Genomic DNA, 18,052 nt, shown 5'->3' with positions numbered 1-18,052 from the left:
GCTCCACCGACAGAGAAAATACACTGCACAACAGCAGCTTCCCCTCTTTCACGCAGCAGAGGCAGAGATATTCAATGCAGGACCAGCACCACGCATTGACAGCTCTGGCACACAGACTCTGCCTGGTTTTAGCGGACAGCACGCAGGCACCTCAACGCACGTTCCTCTGGCTGCAACCTCTGGTCCACGCAGAACAGAGAACAGTTCTGGAACGACGGCTGCACACCAGGGGTACGCAGAGAACAGCACGCAGCAGAAACAGAGAACAGTTCTGGAATGACGGCTGCACACCAGGGTTACGCAGAGAACAGCACGCAACCTTCAGCAACGATTCCACTCTGTTCTGGAACGACGGTTGCACACCAGGGTTACGCAGAGAGCATTACGCAACCTTCAGCAACGATTCCACTCTGTTCTGGAACGACGGCTGCACACCAGGGTTATGCAGAGAGCACCTCAATGATTTTTACACAGCCCTTTGTTTTCACAAACATTCGCAGTCTTTACGCAGCCCTTTGGTTTTTTTTTCCACAAATATTCGCCTCCAACTTGCTCTGATACCACTTGTTGGTAAATTAGAAGAAAAAATAAGAAAGAATTACACACATTCAGTTATATATATTGACCAAGAAAACACCATAACTAACTGGAAACCAAACACACTCATAGACATGGGATTTACGTGGTAAAACCTTGACAATGTGTCAAGGAAATATCCACGGGGCAAGGGATTGGAATATATTATTCAACAATGATTCTCCATTCATATACATTCCATGGGCATTCACCAGTTTTATATCATCGACCTCCGTTACATAACTGACAATTCGGTATAAAACTGACTAATTACATTTTACCCAAAATTACTAATTCGTTGTCAAGCTAACATTAACACCAACCTTTCATCCTTGCAGTGAATGCTTCAACTTGGACTACCAATACACCATTTAAATATGGAACCAACAAAAAAGACGGAAAAGTAGTGTTCATTTTGAAATTTGGAAGTATCTTGTGTCTGTGCATCAAATGATTGCACAAGATTGCTTGGTAGACAATATTTCATTTTTCTTTCTGTACTCTGAACAGGTATGCTTGATGATCTACAAGTAGCTTCAACTGGAGCTACAGTGCTCCTTCATGTATGTGCACATAATCCCACTGGTGTAGATCCTACATTAGACCAATGGGAAGGAATTTGGCAATTAATAAGATCAAAAGGTCTGCTCCCATTTTTTGACAGTGCTTATCAGGTTACCTAATATCAACACATTGAAACTTTCATTTCTACACGATATTTTCCCTATCATGTGTGGTGAAATTGAAGGATACATTTGTTTGTCTTCTGTTCATCCACATGTTAATTGTACTGAAGGTTTCTGTTCATCCATATGTTATTTGTACTGAAGGTTTCTTTAATTTGTGCAACAAATCATGACCTTTCACTTCTTTGATTCAGGGATTTGCCATTGGAAGCATTGATGTAGATGCATACTCTGTTCGTTTGTTTGTAGGAGATGGTGGTGAATGCTTTATTGCTCAGAGTTATGCAAAGAATATGGGGCTGTATGGGGAGCGTGTGGGTGCTCTTAGTATTGTAAGGACAACTAACCTCAAAACAACTATGTTTTTGGGGATAAGTTTTATTTGTAAAAATATTATATGCCTCAGCTCGAATATCACCACTCTTGAATATCCAACCCTCAGATTAGTTCTTGAAGTGAGCACTTTATTGTTACAGTGATCTTTTGTTTAATATATTTTAAATAATTTGAGTGATGTTCTTTCAGGTTTGCAGGAGTGCAACAGTGGCAACTAGAGTTGAAAGTCAGTTGACATTTGTCATTTGTCCATTGTCCTCAAGCCCTCCTATTCATGGTGCTTTGATTGTGTCAACCACTCTCAGTGACAGGCAAGTGTTTAATATCTATATTTCCTCTAGCATGTTAATGATAGAAGTTTCACTACTTAATCTCTTCTGCATATTGACAGTATTGTATCTAATGCAGGAATCTTTACTCAAAATGGACTGTTAAATTGAAAAACATGGTAGATCGCATTATTAGCATGCGCCATCAACTCTATGACGCTCTAAAGGCTCGTGGCGAAATTCTGTACTGTATACTCCATTAGAAACCTTTCAACTGTATATCTGGTATATTCACATCACATTCTACGCTCGTTGATATCTCTGTGGATAATAATTCACCGACAGGAACTCCTAGAGACTGGAGCCACATTATTAAGCAGATTGGAATGTTCACTTTTACTGGCCTGAACAAAGATCAAGTTGCATTTATGAGTGCAGAGTACCATATTTATTTGACTTCTGATGGGTTTCTCTCTCCCCCTTCGCACTTTTGCGTGTTTTAGAAAAGTACAATAGAAGTGCTTAATTTACTATTGATTTGGTACATAAATGCGAATTCACTAACTTGTGCTTCTTGTTGCAGGTGGATAAGTATGGCAGGACTGAGCTCTAAAACAGTCCCACATCTTGTAGATGCTATCCATGCTGCTGTTCTCCACCTTGGTTAGCAGCATGGTTTTCCATACAGTAACTTTTGCATAAAATAAAACATGCAAGGCCTGAACTTGCAAAGCAGATATTCTTGCAAGAGGCAAAAAACTGCGGAAATTTTCCTATCTTCGTATCATTTGATTTTCGTGCAATTCATTATTACTAAGACTTGAATAATTTAGTGTACATAGCTTCTCTTTCTAAAGTGATAAACTTTGATATTATGTAGCAACTTATCCTCTAAACCTTTATCAAAGTCTTTCTTTTAAGTTTTTACCATTTGGTGGTTTATCGCTGAAATTAAGTTAATAGAATTATGAATCAAATATACATACAATAGTTGCTTAGGATTTTTCTTGTATATCAGATACTGTCACATAAGGGGGGGATTATAACTTATACTACATGCTCATTGTTCCGCTACTATGGATGTTTTGCATGACAGACTCTACATGCACAGTTTATTGATAACTTTGTAAGTTTTGGTGCTTGTAGAGCAATTGGAATATTTGATGAAAGTGTGATTTGACTTTATCTTAGAAAACGCTGTGACCGAACTGTGCAGCATTGTAATACAGAAATTTAGTCATGTTTTGCCATGGCCTGAATTCCAAAACAAAGGTCTTAATAGCTGAGACACAACATAGTCTGCCATCCCAGTTCCGGCCCTTAAAGTTATGTAGGTATATTGCATTACAAGTTGTAAAAGTAAAAACATGTGACAAAGCATCCTAAAACCAGAAGCAAAAATTAGAGTGTTCGGTGTACATAGTCATCGGGGGCTCCAATTTGTCATTATCTGAGCGCATCACGTGGGCAATGTCAGTTGTGGCTGTGTGGCTAGCTTCTCCAGCAGCATCCATCAGCTTCAAGCACTGGGTGTGTAGGTTGCCTAGACGCTCCTCTGAGGCTAGGGAGAAGCCGCAAAGGGAGGAGTCCCCTGAAGTACCGGTGCTTCTTGGAGGGGGTGATAGGACTACCTCCTTGAGGAGGTGAAGATGCGCTGCAATTTGTCCACAACCAAAGATTGCAGAGACATCAATTGTGAGGCCATATCGCGCCGCTTCCTTTCGTGTATCAGTGTGAAGGATCTCACTTCAGTTTCTCGTTCCTGCATTTTCAATATATGGTTTGTTAGCTGCCCGAATCTGATGTTCAAATCCTTCTTTCCACGTTCCAGGGTCAAGCTCATAACACTGATGCTCATAACACTGATGACCTTCTGCAACCTCCCTTTTGCAGTGCCTCAATCCCTACTGCACTTAATCTCACACATTGCACAACATTTACTACGGTGTGGCCAATGTGCTATCTCTTCCTCTGTTCTGGGTGGGAGCTAGAGGGCACCATAAAACCTTCCTGCCATCTCCAAAACTGTCGCAGACCTTCGCCCTTGCCTGCATTTTCTCGCCAGTTTCTGAATTGGATTTGGAGAATACTTGCCATAACTCAGAACCGACCTAAGGAATCCCACAGGCACCATGGAATATCTCCATTGTACTAATCTTAAGGGTGTAAGTAGGGGAGAGTTGCCAACATCCATTTGACGGGGCATCCGTTGGGAAATGGCATGATCCGATAACGTGCTTACACATCATCCAAAGGTTGTCACGGGGCATCTGTTGGGAAATGGCATGATCCGATAACGTGCTTACACATCATCCAAAGGTTAAATTGATAGGCTGGTTTTTATGTGGCATCTTTGAATAATTTCTTGTACCTTTCCCATTTCTGGTATCGTTTCATGTTTTCCATACAATGGTTGTCATGAGGCATCTGTTGGGAAATGGCATGATCCGATCACGTGCTTACACATCATCCAAAGGTTAAATTGATAGTACCTTTCCCATTTCTGGTATCGTTTCATGTTTTCCATCCAAAGGTTGTCAGAAGTGTTGGGAAATGGCATGATCCTATAACGTGCTTACACATCATCCAAAGGTTAAATTGATAGGCTGGTTTTATGTGGGATCTTCGAATAATTTATTGTACCTTTCCCATTTCTGGTATCGTTTCATCTTTTCCATCCAAAGGTTAAATTGATAGGTTGCTTTTTCTTTTATTCTTTTTTTTTTTCTTTTCTTTCTTTTTTTTTTTTGTATCTTTGAATAATTTCTTGCACCTTTTTCATTTCTGTATTGAAATATTAACTAGATGAGAGGGTTTTTTTTCTTAATTATGGAAATCAAAATATAATTTTTCTAATTTAATATTACAATTTTTTTCAATTTAAAAATTTTATCAGCCTCTCTTTGTACTTTTTGAAGCAATTGCTAATTTTAAATTTTATTAAAATTTTATGTTTCACACCAGAAAAAGTAACCACTCCATCGCTTAGTTGTTAAGTTTAATAAATATTAACGACTAATACATGCCTCAATGATCGAAGTTTAACAAGAAAAAGGAAGAAGTTTTATAGTGACAATCATTGGATTCAAACTAGCCATCGAAGTTTAACAAGAAGGAAGAAGTTGGATTCAAACTTGTGTCATAGAGGAGATGTTCAAAGCGTGTTGCCCATTTTTATTTTAAATAAAAATAAAATATTAAAAATAGAATGTTTTTTCATTTATTTTTTAAACTAAGGTGAATAGATCATTTCTTGTTTTTGAATATTATAACTATGGTGAATTTGTAAGTTGGACTAATATGGGCAAGGCCGAAGATTAAACCTCGCGGTTATTAATGTAACACCAAGAGTATATCTAACAACCCACAAGCCAAATATACCATAAAGTGATGGCTTAGCAAGAACCAAGGCTCCACAGATAAGGGGGAGTATACTCCTTGAGCCTTCTCATAACGAGCCAAAGGTGTCCTCCATTATTTGATCTATGGATCATTCTAGGGGTGGAGTGGTCACACTTAGAGCTATAGTGGTTATGGTCAGAATCAATCCCCTGTTACACAAATACGAAATTGACCTAATTTTCAATTCCTTTAACACAAACCAGAAAATAAAAGAGAAAAAAAGCAGCACCAACAAATAAAAAGGGAAGAAGGAAAAAATATTCCATAAATTTTAGAATGAAATATTAATGATATGATTTGAAATAAGTAAATTGTGAAATGAGATTTGAATATTAATAATATGATGAGATATTAGTTGAATTTGATTTGAAATGAGAGGGAAAGTATACCGTGAAAAATATTTAATAGATATGCTCTTTTTCTTCTGTTTTGAATATTTTTAATTTATTTTTATGTATTTTAAATATTTTTTATTTAAGATATTTTTTTTGGAATTATTTGTATATAGTAAGTTATTAAGTATAATATATATTTGTCAAGTGGGTATAGCTTGGGTGGTAGGGAGGAGTCGATTTTCTCCTCCCCACTCAGGTTCTAGTCCAATCGAGATTGACATGCTTGCTCCTTGGGAGTAATTTCTACATGAAAGATAACCAATTCACCTAGACACAATGGGTTTCTCATGGATGTAGTGGATGTAGCTAGTATTGATCTCTAATACAATGAATCACAGAAAAAAAGAAGTATAATATATATTTTATTAGTATTATTTAAAATGATTAAATTTGTTATAATATTGAGTAGTTCATTTAGTTTAATTGTAGTTGGTCATGTTTATAAGGGTGAATAAGTATGATTAAATGTAAAGAAGTGAATCACATGGCGCCAAATTATTTTTGGAGTTTACACATGAAAATTGTAACATCCAATGAGGTCACTCATTCTAAGACTCCTCTGGCTCAAGCATACTTAGTTACTAAGTAATTTTTTCTTACGGTAACACTCATTTAGTTTTCTACCCATTTGCAAAAGTATTCTGCCTTATGAATTGTTCATTTAGAACTTTCTTGACTTCTTATTTTAAACCACTAGGAGGTTTCCATCACCAAATATGAGATATCATTTTTTGGAATTATATGCATGGAGTGAATCATTAAGCATGATCCATGTCTCATAAACATTAATAAAAATGATCAAATTTCTCATGATAATGAATAGTCCACTTATCATTCATTACATTGGGTGATACGCACAGAGGTGAAGAAACATAATCAACACTAGTGAAGTGAATTGCATGGCATTAATCATCACCTCTAGAGCTTGCACCTAGTAACTAGGAATTCTTGAGAGCTCATTCATCTCAAGAAAACTAAAAAAACAAAATAACTTATCGTTAGATAATAAATTGACTTAAATGATAGATCTTGTTTTCATAAAAACCCAATAAACATTCACAAATCAAAATTTAATTAAAGGTTAATCAAGTAATGATCCTTTGTATTTCAATCATAAACAAAATGTAGGTGGTATGTCATCTCACATGGTTGGTGTCCCATATATTTAAAGTAAGCTCTAGATCAATACTTATTGTTACCTTATTATGTTGAAGTGATCAGCTGCTCAAAATTAGGCTCAAAAATCAAAGTGTCAGAATTTTGATAAAATTAGTTTCAGATCAAAGATCTTGTCATTTTGATTTCAACGGTGTGAACAACACTCAAATCTGAGCTCATATGCAGAAGTTAGAGAAAGTCAAAGTTCAGGTTTGACTTGGACACATGGCAGGATTGGATGATGTGGCAAGGTCCTTCAGCGAATGAGGAGGTGCCAAGTGGCAAGCCGCCATTGGCCCCCGCATGTCGCAAATCGTAATCGCAGATGGGTCAATGTTAAAAATCGGCCCAGAACAGTCAAGTTGCGATGCAATAAGGTAGGGGGGAAGGCTTTCAAGAATCGGCCAGAGGCGCGATGCGATGGATCACAATCACACATCGGCAAAGGGAAGGCATTACGGAAAATCAGCCGAGCATACCCAGAGTTACAATGTGATGGATCGTAGATCGCAATCGCACACCGTAAGAAAATAAAGTCCCTCATTATGATTACTTGCTCACTCACCACTAAACTGTGATTTGCGATAAGTTCCCGAATGCGAGATGTTTATCGGTTCTAGTTTATAGCGTCGTCAAGTCCACCACATCACAATCGCACTTCACCCATCGCGTTCACAGACTATAAAGTCCGTTGGTTTCCTCACCGATTGCGATTGGCGATAGACAGTTGGCCAACAGAATATGGCCCACCACGCGGTGAAATTTTCATCCAGTTAGCGCGTTTTTGGAGCTATTTTGTCGGATCATGCCAGAAATGGGGCAATTTGTGGAGCGAATAATGGGAAAACAAGGAGAAGTCATAACTTCTTCAATTTTTCACCAAATTGGATGCAAAAAGAGGCTAAATAACCATTTTCGGACATTTTGGACTGATTGGAGCAGGTTTTAGAAGCATTTGAGCATTGTAAACCCTTATTTTTACACTTTTGAGCATAATAGAGAGGCCCAAGCCATTGGAAGTGATGTAGGAGCATTCACCCAAAGGAAAATCATTGTAAATAGTAGACATAGGGGATCACGTATTTTTAGGAAATAGTTTTCCTAAGTCTCGAGTTAATGTAATTTAGGCCTTTTAGAGATTTAATTAGATAAGAGAGGACGTGAACCATCAAGCTGAATAAAGGGACTTTTCTGTTTTAAAACGGAGAAAAAGATGGAATGGATAAGTCTCTAGAAGACTTAATTAAATGTAATCTGCCATATGTATCCTATAGCGAGCTTTAGGGCTTTAGTTGAGTGATTCAAGGAAAGGATGGGATCAGGTCCTTCATAGTAATCCAATCCAAAGTTTCCATATAAATATATGTAAGCCTACGGGCAGAAAGAAGAGGCCACAAATGTTGAGAATCAGGCCTGTGTGAGACTGAGGTGTCTCGAATGTAATCTTTGCTTTTACATTAATATATGCAGAGTTTTCCTGACTGTGTTAGAGTGTATGAAACGTGTGTTTTATGATTGATTTTGGTGTGAAACCGTAGGTTTTGTAATTTCAGTGAAGGCAAAGTTCTGAAGAGATACACAGAGGCGTAAAATGATTCAGAGGAATCATAAAGTGGGTCTTTGGATCCAATTAAGAGTACAAAGTTAAGCTCAGAAGAGATAGCGCACAGCAGAATAGCGAAGGTCCAGAACCCTTTGAAGAAATCAGGGTCACAGAGATATCACTAAAGACTTAGCATAATTTCTAAGAAAAAGGAAGAATGGAGGAACGAGGAGTGAGGCACAAGTACCATTAGATCTCTTAAGATCAATGGTCCAGATCGTGTCGCATCGGCGAAGACCCTTTTAAAGTGATCAGAATGAGCCTTGGAGATTTGCAAAGAGCGAGCAACGATTATTCGTGGACCATTGGATCATGGCCAGATCAACGGTCACGATTAAATCACAATCGACGTTCGGAAGTGCAAAGGAGCGATTGGCAAAGTTGCGATATCGCCAATAGCGATTTATTGGCGATCGGAGTCGAAAGTATCAGAGTTCGGAGGAGCAGAAAGGTGATAGACTAAGAGGTAGACCCAACGAGATTTATAGTGGCGAATGTATGAGATTTGAAGTCCAATATATATGTTCGGCAGTGTTTTCCTTCTAAACAGGAATATGAAGAATTAAGCGCCAATAGTGTATTTCCCGGTTTTGAAGGGAAATCGCATATCGGGAAGAGGAAGGCATATATGTATGCATGACCAAGGAAAGAATGCTAAGGCCGATTGCGATGAGGTTTAACCTCGGAAACCGTGACTAGGTTGTACGGTAAGTGGAGAAAGGTATATTTGTAGTTAATTCCTGTGTTAACAGATTTTATAAGGAAAAGTGCTATGAAAGGGTTTATGTATAATTATATATATTAACCAAGGTTTAAGAGGAATGCTTATATATATATATGCGGCCAAAGGCTTGAACTAGAGTTCTGAAGGGTTTTAAGTCCCGATAGAAGGATAAGAAAGGAAGACTTTAACGAAGGCTTAAACAAAGGTTTGAGGCCTGCTTAAAAGTTCCAATAGGTGATTCAGGCAGGGTGATTGGGTTTCGATACAAAGGAACTAGTGGTGAAGGGCCTTAACCATATATAAATATGAAGTTTTGACTCCTTTGTGAGTCAATTTCCTGGGACAGTTGTGTTATGCAAATTCTTACATACTGTGGGTATATGTTGGGTAACCCTGGCATCATTTTTCCAAGTATGGTTATATGCCGGGAACTCGTGCATCATTAGTGGTATCAGAGGAGAAGTTTGTAATCAGAGCAGATCTGTAACCAGAGCCGAATTGAAATCAGAACGAGGGAAGATTTCCTAAGAAAAGGAAGTTGCACACAAAAGAAGATAATGTGCATAAAGCTACAATAGAAGACTGTAAGGGGAACTTTTGAAGTTCTGGAAGATTGTAGCATTCCAGCAGAGGCTTGGAGTAGACAGGAATAGAGGATACCTTGAAGGAAAGAGAAAGCAAGATTTCTTAATGCAAGTTCTGAAGGAAAGAGGACTTGAGGGACAAAACAAAGGACAATCCATTCAAGTGCAGAAGAATGGGTGAAACAAGATCATGCTGAGATCTTGAACTTGAGGTAATATTTTCTATTTCCAATTGAGAATGTGTGTTTGTACTAATACACAAGTGACAGCAAGAGAAGATGTGAGAGGAGAATCAAATGTGTTCTTGAAGGTAGAGTAAGGAGAATACTCTAAAAGAGAAGTGGCAATGAACCTAAAGAATCCAACAAGAGATTGGACAGAGAGGACAGCTGAAGTGTTCTCAAGAGAGAGTGAGAGATTATAGAAGCTTAGAAGGAGAAAAAGTGTTGCTCAAGAAGAGGTTCCAGACAGAGGACCTATGCTTACCAAAACACTGAGTGAGGAGAGCTTAGTGAGGTAAGATTGTAGCCAGGAGGACTAGCTGTAGCAGAGGCTTGTTGTAGATAAGTGAGAAGCTCATGAAGATAGAGGAGAAGAAGATGACTACTGATAATCATAGCAGAGGTTCAGAGAGAACCACGACAGAGGATATAAGAAAAAGGATGCCAAAGCAAATGGCAAGAGGATGAGTCAAGAAGAAATTGACAAAGAGGTTAGTGAATTAAAAGAACAACTCAATGCATTAAGGAGTATACTTGAAGAAGACTAGAGACTAGGTTGGGTCTTGAGGAAAAAGCCAGTGAAGTGGCATGAAATAGAGAGAAGGCTACAGCAAATGCAAGTAAAGTGGCTAAGGGAAAAACTCAAGGAAGTTGAGTTAGAAATGGAAGAATCCATTTGTGAACCAGAACAAGGAGAAATTCTGGGAGAAAGTGAAGATGTAGACTTGAAGACTGAAACTTCAAGTGAGGCCAAAGGGTCAAATGGTTTTAAAACTGATAATTTGTGTATGTATGTAGGTGAAACAGGTGAAGGACAATTTGCTGATATTGTCATAAAGGAGGAAGAAGATAAGCATAATCTAATTTCTGTCTTGAAAGAAGATGAGATAGATAGATCTCATATACAGTTGGGGAAAGATATCAAGCAACAAAGTGAAGAGCTTGAAGAGATTGAAGAAGAGACCATCGAAGAATTTCTAAATCATATGAAGGATTTGGAACAACAAGAAGATATGATGGTTGAAACCTCAAGTGGAACCACAAGGTCTTATGTTTCTAAGACTGATAGTTTGTCTGTGGATGCAGAACAAATGCAGGAGAATATTATTGCAGATGGTGAGACAAGGATATCTCTTGGAGAAGGTAAACAGCAAGAGACTGAAGGAAAATTGGAAGAAGAGACTATGTTAGCTAAAAACATAGTAAAGGATCATCAATTCACCATGATGATAGGCACAATGGAAATAGCCATGGAAGTTGTTGAGACAGTCAAGGAAAAAGAAGGACATCTACTGAAAGATGTTAAGAAGGAAGAAGTCTATGCAAAAGACTTAGCAAAGGGAGAAAGAAAACTAACAAAGGAGTGTTTTACAGAGGATGGACAATCTTTTGAAGATGTCAAAAGTCTGGAGGAGTATCTTGCAGAAGATGAATACTCTGAAGAGGAAAATGAGAAAAAATGTGTATTAGAAAATGAGGAGTACTCTAGGAGAACAGAGTATGATGGAGAATGTCTCTTAAATGAGAGAAACGGTGGTTTATTCCAGTAGAAGGAACTTAACAATGCATGGATGTGTGAAGATGTGACAGCACAGGAACAAGTTCTTGTGGAAGAAGGAGATGAAGTTCAATCTGAAGAGCTGACATGTGAAGCAACAGTTGAGACTGTTGAACCTTACGATTTCCAAACTAATAATCTGAGTGTAAATGCAGGAAACATAAGTGGTGATGAAACACTTACAAAGTATCACAAAGAAATTGCATTGTTGGAATATTTGTTGGAAAATTCGGAGTATGACAGTATGATTGCAAAAGAAGAAGTTCAATATGGTGGACAAGGGCAAGAAGACATCATTAGGACAGATGGTGTGGAAGAGAGACTAGTAGGCAGTCTCATGAATTCTTTTGAGAATTTATAACAGCATACTGATGTGCTGACAGAGGAGGAAGAAATAGTGCAGCAAACTGAATTGTTGCCAAAGGGAAAAAAAGGACAACATCCTTGTGTTTTTAATTTTAACAAATGTTTTGTGAGTGCAGGTTTTGTTGCAGATATTGAAGGAGATTTGGCACAGATGAATAGCCAAATAAAGGTGAAAGAAGAGAATTCTATGGAAGAAATCAATCCATGGAATAGAGAAGTTAATTTGCTGGAGAAAGTGTTGGGCGGTCATGATTTAATCATGAAAGAGGGTAAGGAAGATGGGGAGGCAACAAAAATGGCAGCAAGCCAAGTAGGAGTCAGCATAGGAATCAGCATAGAAAGCAAAGAGGAAGACAGCAAAGCAAACAAGGCAAAAGTTGGAGCAAGTGCAAAAGAAGAAGAAAAAGTAAACCAACAACTACAAAGAGAAAGTAACTAACAACAGTTTAAAGAATTAGTGGACAGCAACAGTAACCTGAAACAAAGAGAAGGAGGCAGAAGTAACAAGCAAAATATGGACCAGTGCAAGTTATATTGGAAACAAAGATTGAAGAAATGTGGCAGTTGATGATGAGCCGGATCAAATGGAAGAAAATGGTTGCAGCAAGAAGCAAGATCAATTAGAACTTGAACCTGATTGACAAGAAGAAGAAGATGGAGCAAAAGATAGCAAAAGTGCAGCAACAACAAGGGAACAAAGCATGTGGACAGTTATAGAACAAAGTGTGGGATCCAAGAAGACAAAGATCAGAAGACACATGATTAGGAGATCATGAATACTTTCTACTTTGGGAGTCTGATGCAGGAGCATTCACCCAAGGGAAAATCATTGTAAATAGTAGACATAGGGGGTCATGTATTTTTAGGAAATAGTTTTCCTAAGTCTCAAGTTAATGTAATTTAGGCCTTTTAGTGATTTAATTAGATAAGAGAGGACGTGGACCATCGAGCTGAATAAAGGGAATTTTCTATTTTAAAATAGAGAAAAAGATGGAATGGATAAGTCTCTAGAAGACTTAATTAAATGTAATCTGCCATATGTATCCTATAGCGAGCTTTAGGGCTTTAGTTGAGTGATTCAAGGAAAGGATGGGATCAGGTCCTTCATAGTAATCCAATCCAAATTTTCCATATAAATATATGTAAGTCTACAGGTAGAAAGAAGAGGCCACAAATGTTGAAAATCAATCCTGTGTGAGATCGAGGTGTCTCGAATGTAATCTTTGCTTTTTCATTAATATATGCAGAGTTTTCCTGACTGTGTTAGAGAATATGAAACGCGTGTTTTATGATTGATTTTGGTGTGAAACCGTAGGTTTTGTAATTGCAGTGTGGGCAGAGTTCTGAAGAGATACATAGAGGCGTAAAATGATGCATAGGAATCATAAAGTGGGTCTTTGGATCCAATTAAGAGGACAAAGTTAAGCTCAAAAGAGATAGCACGCAACAGAATAGCGAAGGTCCAGAACCCTTTGAAGAAACCAGGGTCATAGAGATAACATTGAAGACTTAGCGTAATTTCTAAGAAAAAGGAAGAACGGAGGAACGAGGAGTGAGGCATAGGTACCGTTAGATCTCTTAAGATCAATGGTCCAGATCGTGTCGCATCGGCGAAGACCATTTTAAAGTGATCAGAACGAGCCTTGGAGATTTGTGAAGAGTGAGTAGTGATTAATCGTGGACCATTGGATCATGGCTAGATCAATGGTCACGATTAAATCGTAATCGGCGGTCGGAAGTGCAAAGGAGCGATTGGCAAAGTTGCGATATTGCCGATAGCGATTTATCGATGATTGGCATCGGGATTCATCGGCCATTGGCGTCGGAAGTATCGGAGTTCGGAGGAGCGGAAAGGTGATAAACTAAGAGGTGGACCCAACGAGATTTATAGTGGCGAATGTATGAGATTTGAAGTCCGATATATATGTTCGGTAGTGATTTCCTTTGTAAACAGTGATATGAAGAATTAAGCGCCAATAGTGTGTTTCCTGGTTTTGAAGGGAAATCGCATATCGGGAAGAGGAAGGCATATATGTATGCATGACCAAGGAAAGAATGCTAAGGCCGATTGTGATGAGGTTTAACCTCGGAAACCGTGACCAGGCTGTACAGTAAGCGGAGGAAGGTATATTTGTAGTTAATTCCCGTGTTAACGGATTTTATAAGGAAAAGCGTTATGAAAGGGTTTATGTATAATTATATATATTAACCAAGGTTTAAGAGGAATGCTTATATATATATATATATATATATATATATATATATATATGCAGCCAAAGGCTTGAACTAGAGTTCTGAAGGGTTTTAAGTCCCAATAGAAGGATAAGAAAGGAAGACTTTAATGAAGGCTTAAACAAAGGTTTGAGGCCTGTTTAAAAGTTTTGATAGGTGATTCAGGTGGGGTGATTGGGTTCCAATACAAAGGAACTAGTGGTGAAGGGCCTTAACCATATATAAATATGAAGTTTTGACTCCTTTGTGAGTCAATTGCCTGGGACAGTTGTGTTATACAGATTCTTACATACTGTGGGTATATGCTAGGTAACCCTGGCATAATTTTGCTAAGTATGGTTATATGCCGGGGACTCGTGCATCAGGAAGCTAGACCAAGGAGACGTATCCCAGGAGGGGTGAACTCCTTTATCATGTGCTTGTTGTAATGTGTTTTTGATGATGTTTTGTACATGTTTATGTTGTTGTTCAATTTCTGGTTTATGTTAAATTGGTCATAAAATTAACATAAAAAATCTTCATTTTACTTGCAAAAATTAATGAAACCTTAAGCACAATGAAAGCATTATTTTATAGTCTAAGGAAGATCTTAGCACTGCAAACTAATATTCTAAATCAGATTAATTTGGTATCAAAGCACTAGGTTTGCTTTGTGAAAGAAGGATTTAATTGTTTGCAAGTTTATGTCATGCTTACAAGGTTAAAACTCAAAAGAGGAGAAGGGAAGCTGGATGGAAGCCCTGAAGTTGGGTCAAGGGGAAGGAGAGAAAGGTTGCCACAATCTCCAACACCAGTTCAACCTCAAGTTGTAGTTGAGACTCCAGAGATCATGTCTCATGAAGGAGAACCTCATGTCTCATGTCTTAAACCTCCACCTTCTCCATCATCTTCTTCATCTTCTTCTTCACAAGCATCTTCACCCTCCTCCACTAACACAACCCTTAATCATACTCATCATCATACTTCAAAAGGAACTGGTAAATCATCTTTTTTAAAACTTGATGTTAAATTCGAGCTGCCTATGTATAATGGTGAAGTGAATGCAGAGAAGCTTCATAATTGGATAAATCAGTTGGAGGTCTATTGCAGGATTCAAAACCTTCGAGAGGATGACATAAAGATTCAGTTAGCTTCCTTGAGAATGGAGGGTGCAACACTGGTATGGTGGGAATCAAAGACCCAAGAGGAGATTAAAAAACACGATAAGGTCTTTATTTCTTGGAATGATTTCATTGATGCTATCAAAAGACAATTCTACCCTCTGGCTTATATGCATAAATCCATCATGAATTGGCAGAACTTTAGACAACTTAAAGGTCAAAATGTGCAAGATTACACCCAAGAATTCAGAAAAAGGTCTCTGATGTTAGGTGTAGATTTGCAATCATAGGACACATTGCTGAAGTACATAGGGCGTTTACACAGTATCCTTAGGCATACTATCTTAATTTTTAATCCTAGTAATCTAGATGATGTGTGTGTGTGCAAGTCACTCATCTTGAGGAAAGAGGGAAAAACACCCTAGAAGAAGGTAGTAAAAAGTCGTTTAAGGGTAAAGAGAAAGAAAAGGGTTTCAAAGGAAAGAAAAATGCATCCATTAAAAAGGAAGGAGAGAAAAATATATATAAACATTGTTCCAGAGAGGGTCACGATGAAGCTCATTGTTGGAAGCTTCATCCCGAAATGAAACCAAAGAAATTCAACAACAAAGGAAAAGAAAAGACAACTGTAACCACTCAAGAGGATTTGGGATCCGAATCGGTTGATGAAATGAAAATCACAACCATGGGGTTTCAAGGAAAGGATCCATTGCCAGCACTAGTTCTTCAAACTCACATAATGAAACTCCAAATGAAAAGAGGAGAATAGAACTATTTCACACAAGGGTGATATCGAAACATAACAAGACTGATACGTTGTTTGATAGCAGCTCTCAATCCAATCTTATCTCAGAAAACGTTGTCAAGAGTTTAAATCTAGAAATTATTCCACATCATAACTGTATCTGCTTGGATGGGTGTGTGACAATGCACAATCACAGGTAACGAGAAAGTGTAAACTAAAATTCGTAAGCACTACAAAATTCATAGATGAAGTGGAGCTTAATGTTGTGTCGTTGGATATCTGTGGCATAATTTTGAGCATCTCATATCTTTATGACAAAAAAGCTATCTTCTATCGACATGAAAACAAATATCATTTATTCAAAAATGGAGTAGAATATATTGTGAGAGCTCACAGCGAGAAAACAAATCTTTCGATTGTTAATGTAGGGTAGATGAAAATACTGGTGAATTAGAGCAAGAAGCTTGTGCTTCTCATGATCAAACCCGAGAATGATATTGATTATGAAGCATTTGATGGTTGTAATTCGAATTTGGAAACTCTTATGGTTGACATTGTTAACCAATCTAATGAAATGTTTCAGGAATCAAAGGGATTACTTCCCAAGAGGGGAATACAACCTAAGTTACAGTTGCAACAAAAGTGTCTTCTTCCTAACATTGGCATGTATAGGATGTCAGTGATGGAAAGCGCATAAATTAAGACACAAATCCAGGGATTGTTGAATAAAAAGATCATTCGGCCTACTCCTTTACCATGTGGTGCACTTCTTGTTTTGGTGCCTGTTATGAAACCAGCTCACAAAAAGATAGAAAAGAGAGATCCACGCCTTAGAATTCAGCCTCTTCGAGGGGGCAACCTCCTTTACATTACATAAATGAACAATTCTTGGATGATACAAATGACAAAACCTCCTTTCTATATATAGGAGTCTAAGGAGTCACAATATAATCCAGCCGACCTAACAATAATAATATAAAGCCACAAAAATAACAATAGAGGGATTCTATGGGGCACATAAATAACAATATGGGGGTAATAGGGGCACAACAATATAAATAGGGGTATAACTACAATAGTAATGGGGTAATCACTAGTATTATAGGGACCCAACATGCCCCTCTCCTTCAAAAAAGTGTTGTCCTCAACGCTTGAGCAGTTCTGGATACTTCTGCATAAAATTCTCATCCTCCCATGTGGAATCTTCAGCGGATAAGTTCTTCCACTTGATAAGATACTCTGAAATTGATCGATTTCGTAGCTGTCGAGTTCTTGTTTCTGTGACTGCTTCCGGTTCCAATATAATTTTTCCTTCCTCGTCAAGTTCTGGCAATATTGTTTGAATTGGGAGCTTGTCACCTATAACCTTCTTTAAACATGAAACATGGAAAACTGGGTGCAATCGAGAAGCTGCAGGAAGCTCCAATTTGTATGCCATAGTACCAATCTTTTCCAACACCTTGTACGGACCATAATACTTTGGTGATAATTTATTATCCTTCTTAGCTTGCTTTAGGGACATTTGCTTATATGGTTGTAGCCGTAGGAATACCCAATCACCTACATCAAAACTTCTTTCACTGCGATGTTGATCTGCCTGTTGTTTCATTCTATTTTGTGCCAACACGAGGTTATCCTTTAAGAGTTGGAGGACTTGTTGTTGATGTTCGATGTGATGTTCCACTGCCTGAACCTTAGAATTTTCTCTTAAATATGATGTGATGGATGGTGGTTGATACCCATAAAGTGCCATAAATGGGGTCATTTTTGTTGTTGTATGGAAGGAAGTGTTATACCACCATTCAGCCAGAGGCAACCATTTGACCCATTGTGTCTGTTTATCAGATACAAAGCAACGAAGATATCCTTCCAAACATTTGTTTACTATCTCAGTTTTCCCATCAGATTGAGGATGATAAGATGAGCTATGAGCTAACTGAGTACCAAGACAAGAAAATAATTCTGTCCAAAAATTTCCAGTGAAAATGGGATCTCTGTCACTTACAATAATCTTTGGGTTTCCATGTAGCTTTTGAACTGTTTCCATAAATGCAGTAGAAACTGTACTGGCTTTAAATGGATGTGATAATGCACAAA

At 38.0% G+C, this 18,052-nt stretch overlaps 1 protein-coding gene across 1 annotated transcript; it reads left to right on the top strand.

Annotated features, from left to right (window-relative positions):
* Nucleotides 1-276: 276 nt before the first annotated feature.
* On the top strand, nucleotides 277-2,654 carry LOC149186849 (aspartate aminotransferase, cytoplasmic isozyme 1-like). The gene is made up of 7 exons (XM_089409472.1): nucleotides 277-439; nucleotides 1,087-1,250; nucleotides 1,457-1,594; nucleotides 1,788-1,909; nucleotides 2,007-2,101; nucleotides 2,213-2,333; nucleotides 2,451-2,654. Exons 1-7 carry the CDS (start codon nucleotides 277-279, stop codon nucleotides 2,533-2,535), a joined length of 888 nt encoding a protein of 295 aa, XP_089265598.1. The 3' UTR covers nucleotides 2,536-2,654.
* The last annotated feature ends 15,398 nt before the right edge of the window (nucleotides 2,655-18,052 follow it).

The sequence above is a fragment of the Pinus tabuliformis genome, chromosome 3_1, assembly GCF_031772625.1.
Source record: "Pinus tabuliformis cultivar Carrire ecotype Pingquan chromosome 3_1, CPIR1, whole genome shotgun sequence".
Classification (NCBI taxonomy): Eukaryota; Viridiplantae; Streptophyta; class Pinopsida; order Pinales; family Pinaceae; genus Pinus; species Pinus tabuliformis.
The sequence above is the reverse complement of the archived record's forward strand: the minus strand, read 5'-3'. Positions and strand labels throughout refer to the sequence as shown.

What these genes read in the sequence shown, in the direction of transcription:
- LOC149186849 (XM_089409472.1), top strand. Translation starts at nt 277, where the DNA reads ATGACGGCTGCACACCAGGGTTACGCAGAGAACAGCACGCAACCTTCA. An exon ending in AACGACGGCTGCACACCAGG is followed by an intron (nt 440 to 1,086) that starts GTTATGCAGAGA and finishes TACTCTGAACAG; the next exon opens with GTATGCTTGATGATCTACAA. An exon ending in TCAACCACTCTCAGTGACAG is followed by an intron (nt 1,910 to 2,006) that starts GCAAGTGTTTAA and finishes TATCTAATGCAG; the next exon opens with GAATCTTTACTCAAAATGGA.